At 41.1% G+C, this 14,537-nt stretch overlaps 1 protein-coding gene across 1 annotated transcript in view; it reads left to right on the top strand.

Moving 5' to 3' along the window:
• The window catches only part of TLL1 (tolloid like 1), a 163,365-nt gene that overhangs the window by 96,567 nt on the left and 52,261 nt on the right, over window positions 1-14,537 (top strand). The window contains exons 8-9 of the mRNA XM_069493212.1: window positions 3,980-4,104; window positions 12,930-13,045. Of these exons, the coding sequence (XP_069349313.1) occupies window positions 3,980-4,104; window positions 12,930-13,045 (241 nt within the window). The remainder of the gene's footprint in view (window positions 1-3,979; window positions 4,105-12,929; window positions 13,046-14,537) is intronic.

Genomic DNA, 14,537 nt, shown 5'->3' on the forward strand with positions numbered 1-14,537 from the left:
ACATTTCTCTCATGATTAGCAATCCTCTTTTCATATGCTCAGTGGACATTGCTATATTGTCTTTGTAGAAGTGCTTATTCGAGTCCTGTGCCCATCTTTTAATCAAGTTATTTGATTTTTGTTGTTGTTGTTGTTCTTGAGTTGTAGAAGTTCTTTAGGTATTTTGCTGATTAACCAATTATCTGATATATGATTTGCAGATATTTCTCCAGTTCATGGGCTGCTTTTCCATGCTGTTGTATCCTTTGACGCACAGAAAGTTTTTATCTTCAAAGTCATCCTGTTTGTCTGTTTTTGGTTTCATTGCCTGTGCTTTTGGTGTCATATCCAAGAATTCATGGTCGCATTCAATGCCATGAAGCTTTTTTTAAATTTTTTATTCTAGGAGTGTTATAGTTTTGGGTCTTACGTTTAGATATTTAATCCATTTTATGTTAATTTTTTCCATGCTGTAAGAAAAGCATTGAAGTTTATTCTCTTGCATGTGGATATCCATTTTCCCAGCATCATTTATTGAAGACTGTCCTTTCTTCATTGATGGGTCTTGGCACCCTTGTCAAAGACAGTTTTTCTGTCCTCTCCATTTTATTTTCCTGGTCTGTAAGTCTGTCTTTATGCCAGCACCACACTGTTTTTATTACTGTAGCTTTGTAATGTGTTTTGAAATCGGTCCTCCAAAGTTGGAGTGTGGATTTGTTCTTCTTTTTCAAAATTGTTTTGGCTATTTGTTACCTCTTGAGATTAGATATGATTTTTAGGATAAATATTTCTATTTCTGCAAATATGCTGCTGGAATTTTGATAGGGATTATATTGAATCTGTAGGTCACTTTGGGTAGTGTTAACATCTTAACAATATTGAGTCTTTCAATTGAAGGAATCTTTCCTTTTATGTCTAATTTCTTTCAGCAATGTTTTTTAGTTTCCAGGTTTATAAGTTTTTCACCTGCTTTATTTCATGTATTTTATTCTTTCTGATGCTATCATAAATGGCATTAATTTCCTTTTTAAATTGTTTGTTGTAAATGCATAAAAATACAACTGAGTTTTATATGTTGATTTTATATCCTGCAACTTTGCTGAATTCATTTACTGGTTCTAACAGAGTTTTTTTTATGTATGGCATCTTTAGGGTTTTCTGTGTATAAGATCAAGTCACCTGTAAACAGAGACAGTTTTACTTGTTCCTTTCCAATTTGGATGCCTTTTATTTCTTTTTCTTGCCTCATTGCTCTGGCCAGCACTTCAGTGCTATGTTGCATGGAAGTGGTGAGAGTGAACATCCTCACCTTGCTTTTGGTCTGAGAAGAAAATGTTTCAGTTTTTCATCATCAAATGTGATGTTAGCTGTGGGATTTTCATACATGGTCTTTATTACCTCAATGCCAGTTTCCTTCCGTTACTGGTTTGTTGAGTGTTTATTGTGAGAGGGAGTTGAATCTGTCAGATGCCTTTTCTGCATCAACTGAGATGATCATATGGTTTTTGTCCTTCATTCTGTTAATATAGGTGTTTGAAGGTTTTTTTAGTTTTTATTCTGAGCCCACAGAGTCTGTAAAAATTCTAATTGTTCTCATGACTGTGAGCCATCAGTATGTTTAGGGAATCACTTATGGCAAGAATAGGGCTGGATCTGCGGGGCCTTTACAGGCATGAATATTTTGTAAAGTAGATGCCTTTGAACTGAGGGATACTCATTTTTCATTAAAAAAAAGCTGTAAAATTTTACAAATTTTCTTAAAAAGCATAGCTAGTTTACTTCTTTAAACACAGTTAAAACCAATGCAGGATAGAGATTGGTAAGGGGACCGTAACGTGTTCTGTCTCTGTCCTCTAGCGCCTCCCTCAGGAGGTCTTAGGGCCTGCGTTGCTGACCTGCCAGGCCGTGGGGAAGAGGATGGTAACTGGCTGACCACAAAGCAAGGAGAAAGAATGAGCGACTGACCCCCTTGCGATGGGAGAGAGGTTGCCTTAGTAGACAGAGAGAAAGAAAATTCATCATTCTGTTGTCCGAAATTGAATATATCCACTTCAAGGTGTCATTGACCTTTTTAAGTTGAATCTCTTTTGAAAGCTATAAAAAACCAAAAGTTCTCATATGCCACACATTTGTTTTTAGAAATAGAAAATAGTGAATATTTTGTTAGTACCAAAGTACTACAGAAATGTAATAATTAATTTGAATTGACCTACTTAATGTATCTGTTGATTCACGCGGCATTGTTGAGGAGTGGCTTTTCTCAATGCTACTTTATGACTCGGTTTCCCTTCCAATCGCATTGGCCTGCCTGGCGTTGCGTCTTGTTAAATATGTGCAAATTCGTCTTCTCTGCCCTCATCTCAGGCGTTTGCGTAAGGATCTGTCTGTGCTCGGATCTGGCTTTACCGAGCTCTGGTCTCCCTGTCTGAGTTGGTGGCATCTCGAGGCCACCATCCTTCCCCCCCAGAGAAGCGGGGGAGTCTGGCCCCACTCACGGATCGCGGCACTCGTCAGCTTGCCATTTCCCTGCAGGTGAGCACGTGTCCCCCGGGGAAGGTTAAGTTCTCTGGCTGGTGCTCAAGCACGTCAGGGGTCCTCTCGGCTGCGGGCTGTTTTATTTCCTGTCGTTTCTGTCTGGTAGCTCTGTGCTCCAGCTACCCTGGTTTCTCTGAGCTTCCCTCCCTTCGGGTTTGACTAAAACGTCAACTTCTGAGTGCGTTTTCCTTTGATCTGTTTATAAGACTACCATCACTGCGCAGTCGACACCCATCTTCCCGCCTTTACCGTCCTCCATGTTGCCTGCCGTTCCCGGTTATCAGCTCCAGTCTGGTGTCTTTCTCCCACAGCGGGATGTTAGAATCGCAAAGGGGGGGATCTCTGTCGTTCATTTGCTGCTGTCGCTAGAACAGCGCGTAGCCAACGTCTCCTGACGGGAAGAGTGAGCGGCGCTGAAGGTGCTGTTCTTTTGAGCTGCCGTTTCAGTGCAACGTATCATTCATAAGTTTTGGAAAGGTGTGCTCCATCATTCATCTTAATTTAAAGGGTATTTTTCAATTTCATTACTTAAACTATTTTTATAAAAAGCTCCTTTTGTTTTTTCTGTCTTTGAAAAGCTACGTGTACACATTCCATACTTCACAACCTCTTGGGATGGCCTCCCTGTCCGTTCAACTCTGAAGCTCGGTACTTAGAGCCGTAAATGCTTGCTATGCATCATGAAATTAGTGTGTCTCTTTAGTGCACTATATTCAGAATTTTAGGTCACATACATTATTAACAGGGAAAATTAGCGCGTCTTCTATCACAATCTTGAGTCCAAAACGACTCCATATTTATAGCTTAGAATTATTAGAACATTGATTAGGTTTTCTTAGTTTATTGATTTTGACATGAAAAATTGAAAAATTTATATATATATTTAAGAAAACATTTGCTTTATTCTCTTCTGTCTAAATTTTGACACTCTGTTTTTCTTTATTGTAACATGCTTTAATACTTGGACTTCTAAGAATACTTAGGTTAAATTAGTAGTTTAACTCAAAAATTGACTTATGTATATTTCATTTGATTCATACAATTTTAGTAACCTCAAAATTATTTGTTATAGGTTGCTGTTAATAAAATAGACCTCTATGAGGAATACTTGTTTTACAACCTGGTAATCTAAGGGATTCTTAGATCTGCTTGGTAGAACGAGATAAAAATCACGGTGTACTTTGTGGGGGAGTATAAGGTGTTCCATATTTTTTAGAACATATAATTTACATTTCTAAGGAAAAAGTGAGTGTCATAATTGACTTTGTTAGGCACACATTTAACATGCACTCTTTTTTTTCTAGTTTGATGAAAGTGTTTTGAAAGCCTGACACATTGCTTTAAGCTCACACTGGTATATTTCCCTTTTAATTGACTTGAGTTTGAAAACAATAACCGTATATTCATAAGGAACATGTGAGTTTTAATGTAGTGACCAGGTGCGGCTTGCTTCTGTTTTTTTCAGGGGGATGTTTCTGGACACCATCCTCCCCTCCCGCGATGACAACGGCATACGCCCGGCCATCGGCCAGCGGACCCGGTTAAGCAAAGGAGACATTGCACAGGCAAGAAAGCTGTATAGATGTCCAGGTATTGCACCGCGCAGACAGACGCGCGATCGTTCTTGACTGTGCTCTTCCAGACGCATACGCCGAGACTCGCTGGGCGGTTGTCTGGGCTCCTCCCTGCTGGCGAGTGCCGGGACAGGTCCTCGTAGTAGTCCAGGTCCACGTTCCAGCCATAAGGCGAGGTGGGAGAGAGCTGTGAACGCCCTTTGCTACAATCAGAACAAGTTGCTAGGAATCAAATTTGAAGCACAAGGATAGGATGCTTTACTACTTTTAATTTAATGAGTAAAAGGGCAAAAAAATGCAATGACCGTTTGGTAGTTATTAAGTAGTTGTATGATTTCATGGTCAAATACTAAGTTTCTTTGCTAAAATAAAAAGAGTATCTATCCTCTATTTAAACTCCAGAATTGGATCCTGAATGATCTTTTCTTGCAGGTACCATCATTAATGGTATATGAATTAAAATTTTATCAGTAGGAATTTATAACTATGTTGCAAAACAATGTCCTAACCATGTTGCAAGTGAGCTGTTGTATGTTTTGCTACTACATAAAATTGTGAAAAAAAGATTAATCAAAGGACTTAATAAGAATGTTCCAAGGGAACACTATGCCTTAATGGTAAAGGAAAGAAAAGATTCTCTGTTCTAAATTGGAAATACTGTAGACTCTAAGCACCTCCTGTATACTCCCAATCTTTGAAATATCCGACATCAAAGAAACGTATTTTATTTTGCCTAACATAGCTTTTCCCAAATTACTTGTCCAAGGAAACCTCCTTTTATCCAATACTTACTGGTAGAATTCATTTTTGAAGATATTTTTCTAGATATTTAAGGTTACAGATGGTAAAATAACTATAACATTGCCTGCTATTCTGATAACTTTTGCAGAAAATCAGGGATATAATAGGTATATTAATCACTGAAGTTTTACATAGATAATTGTTTAAAGCTTATTTATATATCAAATTGTTGGGGAGTTCTTATATTAATTAAGTTTATTATGACTTCTGGTGTCCGTCCAGGAAACTCTCCCTTTAGGGTACAGGAGAGAGCTAGCTGATTCATTGGCAAAGCTTTAATATGTGCTCATTGGCTCACGGTATAGAACCCTTTTGTTCAACAGATAAGGACTCAAAGTACAAGTAAGAAAAAGTGAGTTGATTGATAGCTACGAAGTTCATGATTCAGTATGGGTGGTGGTATTTATTTTTTTATTCAACCTGATGAAGTTTTTAAATTTATTTTATTTTTTAATTTTTAGTTATTATGGATACATCATAGTTGTGTGTGTTTACAAGGCACATGTGCTGTTCTGATGCAGGCGTCCAGCGTGAATTAATCATGTCAGGGTAACTGGGGTGTCCGTCACCTCGGGCATTTATCATTTCCCTGTGTTAGGGACATTCCGATTCCACTGTTTTAGTTATTTTAAAGTACACGCTAATGTAGTTAATTATAGTCACTTTGTTGTGTTATCAGATATTGTTCATTCTATCGAATTACCTAACTATATTTTTGCCACCATTAACCATCCTCACTTTGAATTTTGTTCAAATTTCTGCTGAGAGAAGGAGTTTCCTCACTGCTTATATCAGGTTTGCAAAGGAAAATTCTAACATATTATTTTTTTTTTCAATTTTATTGTAATGGTTAGTTTTCTTATTAAGTTTTTAGAGGGGCAGTTGATATTTTTGAAATTTAAAGCTGTGTTTAAAACTTTTTACATCTTAATGATTCAATATTGCAGGTAAGCTTTCAAATGTTTTCGTTTGTATATAAATGTATCTATATCTAACAATCTGCCCATCTAATTTTTTCATGTATTTAAAGATAGTTCTACTTAATATTCATCAATTTATTTACTTCATGGGTATTTACTTAAGTTGGATTCACATTTACCTAAATGCCTTTAAAAATTATATATACATAAAATACACAGGTCTGTGTGATACTGCTTTAGTTTTCTAAAATTCAGATTTCCATAGGAAAAAGAATGGCATCACTATAACAAAGACATGAATGATCCTTGACTAATTTCTAGCAACATTGGACATATACTTTTTAACTTTTAAAAAGGAAAAGATTATGTCATTAAAAACAGCTAAATAAGTGGACACTTTGTATATGAAACCATTTGATGGTCTCTCTGTGTGTACGTATGTGCACATCACACTTGCAAAGCACCCTGGAGATGCGTTTGCACACTGAATTATAGAAAAGTCAGTAAAAATAAAAAGATAAGCTTATGATACTGTAATTAAATTTTCAGCCTGAGACTCTTAAATACTTCTGTAATTGATAGGAAGATAATTGGAAGGATGGTTTCTACTTGAGATTGTAATTGTGTAAAGTACACAAATGGGCCATTTTCCTACTTGAAATACAGAAATAATTAAAGTATACGTTTTATTTAATACTGTAAAACCACATTCATGAAAGCACTGTGATCTGTGAGAAAGATGTTTTTTTATTTCTAAATCAGTATGAAAAGCATTCACTGTATTACAGCTTATGAATTATGTGGAGTAAGGGGTGTGTGTATATATTTTAGTGTATATATATATATATATATATGCGCTATGTGTGTGTGCCTCTTCCTCTCTCTTTTTGAAGTAGTTAGCTTTGCGCCCGGCATATGGTCCTATGTTTAAGGCTCTTTGTTCCTTAAATGGGGGCACTGACAGTCTGTCTGGATAAGGACGATGACATTGGCATGAATGTGCTTGTCACAGGCCCAGTGACAGGAAGCCACCCTGATGCGGTCGGTTACCAGTAACTCCAGATACGCCAATGGGATGATGTCACAGATTTGTAACTGCACAGAGGTCTCCGTAGGAGACTTACCTGAGAGTCACCGGGAAGAGAGTAAGAATTTATAAAGTGAGATCTGGCTTGTTTGGGTTTTACTGCAGACAGGAGAGGGTTATATAAAACTACATACTCCTTGGAGTTTTTCTTAGTCTTTTGTTAGAAATTCCTGGTAAATAGAGCCAATATGATATATTTGGATACTTTTTTGCCAACTGTTTTTCTCATTGGTTTATGCTGAAAGCTCTATTGGATCTATTTATAGAGCTCTATTTATAATAGCTCTATTTATAGAGCTATTGCTTAGAGTTGAATCTTGGAAGGAATACTGACCTGGTGGAGCATATAGTAATAGTTAGAATCACAAGGCTGTGGCTTTTATGGTCTGTGATAAGCCCTGAGTCCAAGAGGGCAGGTTTCTAATAGGCTGCAAATGCTGCTGGTCTTTCTTAAATGATACAGAAAGTGTTTTTCTCAAATGTGTCAGAAGATGGACAGGATTAAAAATACTAATAATTATTTTATGGGGCTTTATAGCTGATAAATACCTTGTCATCTATTGTTATAATATATTTACCTCCTTGCATGTGCCAAAATATAGATTAGGCTGGAATATGAAACCGCAGTTACTTCTTGTATAGTCGGTGCTTACTCGTCATGAAAAAGCTCAAAAGAGAAACAAAATTAGATTTTGAAAGTGATGGTATGAGAGTAAGTTTCTTTTAGTTTAGAATTGTTCTTGTTGCCATTTCTTGCTCTAGTTTTAGAGACAGGCAGGAAAAGTCTCCGTGGGCATTGCCACGTTGGAGAGAGGTGGCCCCGTGCAGCCCTGGCACTCGCTGGTGGGACGCGCTCGTCCCCTGCAGGGCCACAGCCCCACGGCGCGAGGGCAGGAGGGTGGAGCAGCCGGCGCGGGGACCGAGCAGGTGTCTGGACGCTGCTGCCGCACGGCCACCCCGTGTCCCCGCCGGCTCCCAGCCCTTCCGGATTGAGGCCTCGGAGAGGACGCCTGGTGATGAGCCCTGCTTGTCCTCAGGACGCACGAATGTCACCTACCGTCAGGACAGGCAGCGCCCACGTGGGGGTGGGGAACGGGTCATCGTCGCAGTTCTTCGTCTTCCTCTTATACCAGCAATTAGTAGCTTTGCCGTGAAGAAGGTGATTTCTAGGGTATGTGAGCTGTAGGGATCCTCTCTTCACACGTGATTAACCTGTTCTCTCCCTCTCTCTTTTTGGGCCTCTGTTTTCTTGTGATTCTCATTTCCTAAATATATTCTCCTCCATGTTAATCTTAGTATGACCTTCTCTTCTCTGTGATCATGCGACCTTGTCACTTGTGACTGCTTAATACTCAGACCAACCACAAACCCTAATACTCTCAGTAAATCTTCTTAATTATGGCAAGTAACGTAGCAAAATTAAGAAATGTATTACATAAAATAAACTTATATCTAAAAATACAGGGTGTTTGAGGATTAGAATCTCTGCAGTGTGTGTGTACCACACACGGACACGCAGCCTGTTCACAAGTTGCCGTGTTTCCGGTTCTGGTGCACGAGCAATAGCACACACGTGTCCATGGACGCACATGTATGTGGAGGCTCGGGGTGCAGGCCAGCTTCAACAGCATGCAGCCCGAGTGCTGGGGACTTTTAAATTGTTTTCAACACTTCATTTAATTTATCTTTAAAATTTATAACAGCTTCTTTTCAGTTATCTGAACTATAGTTACCTCTTTTGATCTAATTCTCTGAGATTCCACATAGGATAGCCTTTCTGGAATTGCTTTTATATATATGATTCTTGGTTAAAATGTTAATATATTGCCAACATGCAGAAATACATTTAACCACTTTTCCTGTTCATGGATCTGCTTGTTCATCTCCCCATCAAGTGTTGCCTGCCTCGTTCCCTGGGTGCTAGAAAAGCCATCGCAGCCTAATCTGGGAGGCGGGTGGCCCTCCCTTCTCCTCCCTGGCCAGTCCCTGGCTGGCTTTGTTTCCTTGTCCTTCCCCGTGTCTCAGGTTCCCGCAGTGCATTTCCCAGTCCAAGCACCACCACTGCTCACGCGCCTCCCCAGCCTCTAGCCTGTGCGTGAACGTCCCGTCGGGCTTCCAGCCATTGCTCACCATCCAGGTGACATTTAAAATGCAAATCTTGCTCCAGGTGTCTTTAGGATAAAGGTCAAAAGTTCCTTTCCAAGATGTCTCCTTTGGAACTGGCCCCGGTCTCCTCCCTCGGCTTCTCCCCTAGGCATGTTCCCTGCAGCCTGGTGTCCCCCTGCTGTCCCCAGCCCCTGGAACCTGCGTCACCTGCCCCCGCCTGGTCCTGCAGCCGGGGCCCCCGCAGCTGCTACCTGGTTGGCTCCTCTTGCTTGGCAGCGCCCTGGTCTTGTGGGGTTCCCACGGGGTCAGTCCCATATTTGACTTCCAGTCTCACTTCTATGATTTCGGTTCACATGATGTTTTCTGCACTAGAATGACGAGCTCCGGGAGGGCTGGAGTTAGGCTTTGCTTCATGGTGTCTGGAGTCTGGTGATACAAATCAGGAGCTCAGTCAGTAATTGCTGCATGAATGAAAGAGCCAGGGTCACCTGCAAAGGTGCCGTGCACAGGCGTGCAGGTGGCGACAGGCGCGGGGAGGGACACTCGGGCTCCTCACAGGCGCGCAGCGTCGGGGGCCACGCAGCCCAGGCAGCACGGGAGGAGGCGACTCCACTCGGTGACGGCGCTGGCGCGGTCTGCGGGGAAGCGTCTGACCCAGGCCCCCTGCTCAGCGAAGGCGTCTCGGGGTTGGTGTTGAGCTTCCTTTTAAAGGATGTGTTGGGCTTGGCTGTGCAGCTACCACAGAAATGCATTTTAAAATCTCCAATAATTTATCTCTCAATATTTCCTTGTTTGAAAATCATCTTAACCCAAAATTGTATTTATGAAATTTAAAAATTTAAAGGGGCCAGGGATTTATGAACAATTTAAATTAATTAGGTACTGTTAAGTTGATTAGACATATTTTTATTTCTTCCCTTACCCTAGAGTTTGTGTATTTCTTTAGCGATTTATTGGATGCAAATTATTGTATGTCGACCTGTGTTTCCATCAACCTCAGTAAAATTAGGAGTGTGTCCCTCCAGACTGGGGAAGGGGACGTTCACAACCTTTGCTCTTGGTGGCTGCCATGGACTTTGGGCAGGAAAAATGCCTGTGGGTGGATGTGCCGTCAGCCGTGGCGTGGGAAGGCCGGGACTGTGTGGCAGTCCCCGCAGCACAGAACCTGACGGTGTCTGCACGGGGCAGGCGCGGCCGTCTCTGCGGGAGGAGGACTGTGCGTGTGGTCACGGAATTGCCAGTGAGACAGGTCATAGGATGAAGAGTTTTGTAAGTTTAACTTCTGAACTCTGTTTTGTTTTAAAGTGCTTGTGATTAGACCGTTGATCACAATGACGTGCCTCTTTATAATTCCTTATGCTTTTGTTTTCCTGAATGTCCCTGAGTCCCACGCCCACATGCAGAGTCTCCCTGCCCACTGGGGAGGGACCGAGGGTCAGGACGACGACGTAGGGCGTGACGTCTGACTGCAGAAGCACCTTGGGAAGTGTATGTTCCGTAGACAGCGTTTTGCAGAAGAGGGAACTGGGGTGACGCGTCGAGGTTTGCCTGTGGGGCACAGCGAGTGGCAGCCCCGGCCCCTGAACGCGGCTCTGCTCCCCACGCTTTGCTGTCCAGGGACAGACTGTTGGTGCCGTTGTTTCCTTGTGAATTTTCTTCCGGTTCTTTGAGAAATACAGTCTGTTTTTCATATCTGAGAATAAATCAACAAATCGCCTGCAGTGATGCCGAGATCTCTCCTGTCACGGTGGCCAGGCGGCCGGGCACAGCCGCGCTGATGGAAGAAATGCGCAGGCGATGAGCACAGCTCGCCCACAGGGGTGCAAACTTCTTGCGGTGTGAGCATGCACCTGTTAGGGACCAACTGACTCTTTAAGTTACATGTTGTGTTTTGTTTCTTATTTCGTTTAGAGAGTATTATCTTTTTAATCAGGACAGTATCGTTTGCATATGTTTGTGGATTAAATATATTTCATTGTTTTCAATCTACTTCAGGAAATTCAGCGCCGGCAATCTCTATGGCTTAGTGGAACTTGAAATCTTTACAGAATTTATTTTTAAACTCCTGTGCATTTTAGGTTTTTTCATTGAAACAAACTCAACTCTTAAGATCATTATTTAGCATCTAAACTGATCCCACTTAGAGGCACATTGTTTGCATTAATGAAATCTTAATGAACTTTCGTTTATCTTAGACTGATAGTGTTCCTCCGTTAGGTGCCCTAGACGATTCCTAGAACAGTGCTGAATGCTGCATTTTTGACCTTGGGCATTTTCATTCTGTTCTAAAGTGCTTTTATAGGCCTGTTCATCAGCGTACACAATGCTCACTCCTACTTTAAGATGATTTTGTTGGGCAAACATAATCTCTGTTTGTCCGAATAAATATTTATATCAGACTATTTTTAGAGCTCTATTTTATGTATTCAAGTCATTATCTTTCTTGCTCTGGCACAAGGTATGCAGAGCCATTTATAATTCATGGAGGGTTTGATGAGACGCGCTCACCTGCTGGTGGCTGTGGCTGTGACGCGGAGACAGCCCAGCTCTGACTGCAGGCTCCGCGGAGGGCGGGAGCGGCCTTCCCTGTTGTGAGTGAGGGTTGCAGCAGGGACCGGCTGCCGCGTGGCGTCGTCCTCAGGTTAAGGATGTTTCCAGCAGCCTCCGTGCAGGTGGCGCACAGCACACCTTGCAGAGCCGCAGGGAGGCCCGTCGCATTCTGGAAGGTGCCGACCACTGGCCCTGGCTGCACAGGGGCCTGGTGCTGCTCATCGCAGATGGCTGCTCGACGGTGCCAGGGAACCAGACAGGCCTAGTCAGAGGAAAATACACTAACTGCTTTTCCAGCAATTTCTACTTATGATAGGCAGAAAAGAAACAGTAAATGAATGTCTTCATCTTTTTGGAAAGTTTGAATCTTCCATGATGTTTTTATCTTTCAGGGGATTTTTTTTTTCCTTATTTTAAAAAAGAATCTTCATTGTGTTAGACATTTTGGTGCTGCCTTTATGGACTACATGTTAGTTATTATTTAATATTTTAGCCTTGACATGGCATTTACTGCTAAACCAGCCTCAGTGCACATGGAGTGCACTGAGGAAACGTTCCGTGTGATTACAGAACCTCATCCGGGGTATCGCCGTCCCGAAGCTGAGTGTGGCTGTGCTTTCAGTGGGCTCCTGGCTCCGTGGGAATGAACGGGAATGGTTTCCGTGAGGAACTTTGTGGATGGCAGATTATTTATTTTATAATCTTGTTTTAACGGTAGCCCTGTGATGCCATTAAATATACTGAAATTCTGGTAAGAGACATGCAAAAAGAAATTCACCTAGAAAGGAAAAGTCTTATGTGAAATATAAATATATATTCTTTTTTTAAATTTCAGCTTATTATGGGGATATAAAAGTTTAGGTTATGTATATTGCCCATGCCCCCCCCAACCCCCGAGTCAGAGCTTCAAGCATGTCCATTCCCCAGACAGTGCGCATCACACTCATCATGTAGGTATACACCCATCCCCTCCCCCCCACATCTGCCCGACACCCAGCTGGTGTTATTCCCAAATGTGCACTTAGGTGATGATCAGGGAAACCAATTTGCTGGTGAGTACACGTGGTGCTTATTTTTCCATTCTTGAGATACTTCACTTAGTAGAATGGGTTCCAGCTCTCTTCAGGAGAACAAAAGAGATTCTATATCACCGTTATTTCTTATAGCTGAGTAGTACTCCATGGTATACATATACCACATTTTACTAATCCACTCATGAATTGATGGGCATTTGGATTGTTTCCACATCTTTGCGATTGTGAATTGTGCTGCTATAAACATTCGGATTGTCTGGCACCAAAAACTCAAGGGTTTATTTGAGATGTCCATGTCCTTTAAGAAAATTAAAGAATGATCTTATATCTTTTTTTCTTGCAGTGTGTGGAGAGACCCTGCAAGACTCCAACGGCAACCTGTCTTCCCCAGGGTTCCCCAACGGCTACCCCTCCTACACACACTGCGTCTGGAGAGTCTCCGTGACCCCCGGGGAGAAGGTAGCTCACGCCGTCCATGGTTCTGTGTCAGTCTCTCGGAAGTGCAGATGTTCACTGTACTTCAGCTGTAGCTTGCTTTGTCTCTGATTCTTGTGTGATTCTTCAATTAGACTAAAGAACTCTGAAAATTTATAATGGAAATGGCTCAAACTCTAGGAATTTGTTGAAAAATACAATTTTTAAAAATTGTGAAATGCTACAGAAGGGTTAAAATAATAAAACTTATGTTCTCAGATACAATGAAATTAAGCTAAAGATCAACATCAGAAAGATAAGTAGAAAAATTCCCACACATCTTAAGATTAAAAAATACACAGCTAAAAGTCCAATTCAAACAAGAAGAAATTATAAGGAAAGTTAGAAACTATTTTCAAATAGAATATAAGAAAAATCCTAAATACCAAGCCTATAAAATGCAACTAGAGCAGTAGTTAGAAATTCACAGACTTCAGTGCTTACATTGGACAATAGGAATAGTCTCAAGCTAATGAGCTAGAGTAGACATTCATGTAAAGAAGTTAGGAAAAAAATAAAGTAGAAGAATATTTAAGGAGAGAAATAATAAAAGATAAAATTACTAACATGAAAATAAAATATGACAATATATGAACAGAGTTGATAATTTTAATTGACTTCAAAAAGGGAAATAGATGAAAGAGATCAGGAAGATGAATAATAATAAAAGATAAGGCTCAATTATCTCACATTTGGGAAAAACTTATAACCAAAGGTGCTTTAGACACCAAAATGAGAATCAAATAATATTTTGAACATTAGGCCAATAACTTAAAAACTGTGGATGAGGCCGGGCGCGGTGACTCACACCTATAATCCCAGCACTCTGAAAGTCCGAGGCGGGAGGATCGCTTGAGGTCAGGAGTTCCAGACCAGCCTGAGCAAGAGCAAGACTCGTCTCTACTAAAAATGGAAAACATTAGCCAGATGTGTGGCGCCTGCAGTCCCAGCTACTCGGGAGGCTGAGGCAGGAGGATCACTTGAGCCCAGGAGTTTGAGGTTGCAGTGAGCTAGACTGATGCTATGGCACTCTAGCCCAGGAGACAGAGAGAGACTTTGTCTTAAAAAACAAAGAAACAAACAAAAAAACTGTGGATGAAATGGGCAGATTCCTACAAAATGTTACTACTTTTAAGTTCCTACTCAAAAAGAAATGAAAACTTGAATAGTGTTATGACCATAAAGAAATGAATTACTAGTTAATTGAATTATTAGATTTTTTTTTAACAAAGAAAATCCAGTTTCAAATGGCTTCATCAGTGGGATCTATACAACATTCAGGTAAGGAATAAGTATAATATCATATAAACTCTCCCAGAGGGTGAGTAAGGAAGATGCAGGCTCTTGTGTATATGGCTGGGAAACCCTGGTACCAATCCAGGTCACGACAGAGTAAGAAAGGAAACCAAGACTGACACGTGACTGTTACCTCAGAATTGCCAAACCCAATGCAGATGTGGGGTAGCCAGCACGTCAG

The sequence above is a fragment of the Eulemur rufifrons genome, chromosome 18, assembly GCF_041146395.1.
Source record: "Eulemur rufifrons isolate Redbay chromosome 18, OSU_ERuf_1, whole genome shotgun sequence".
Classification (NCBI taxonomy): Eukaryota; Metazoa; Chordata; class Mammalia; order Primates; family Lemuridae; genus Eulemur; species Eulemur rufifrons.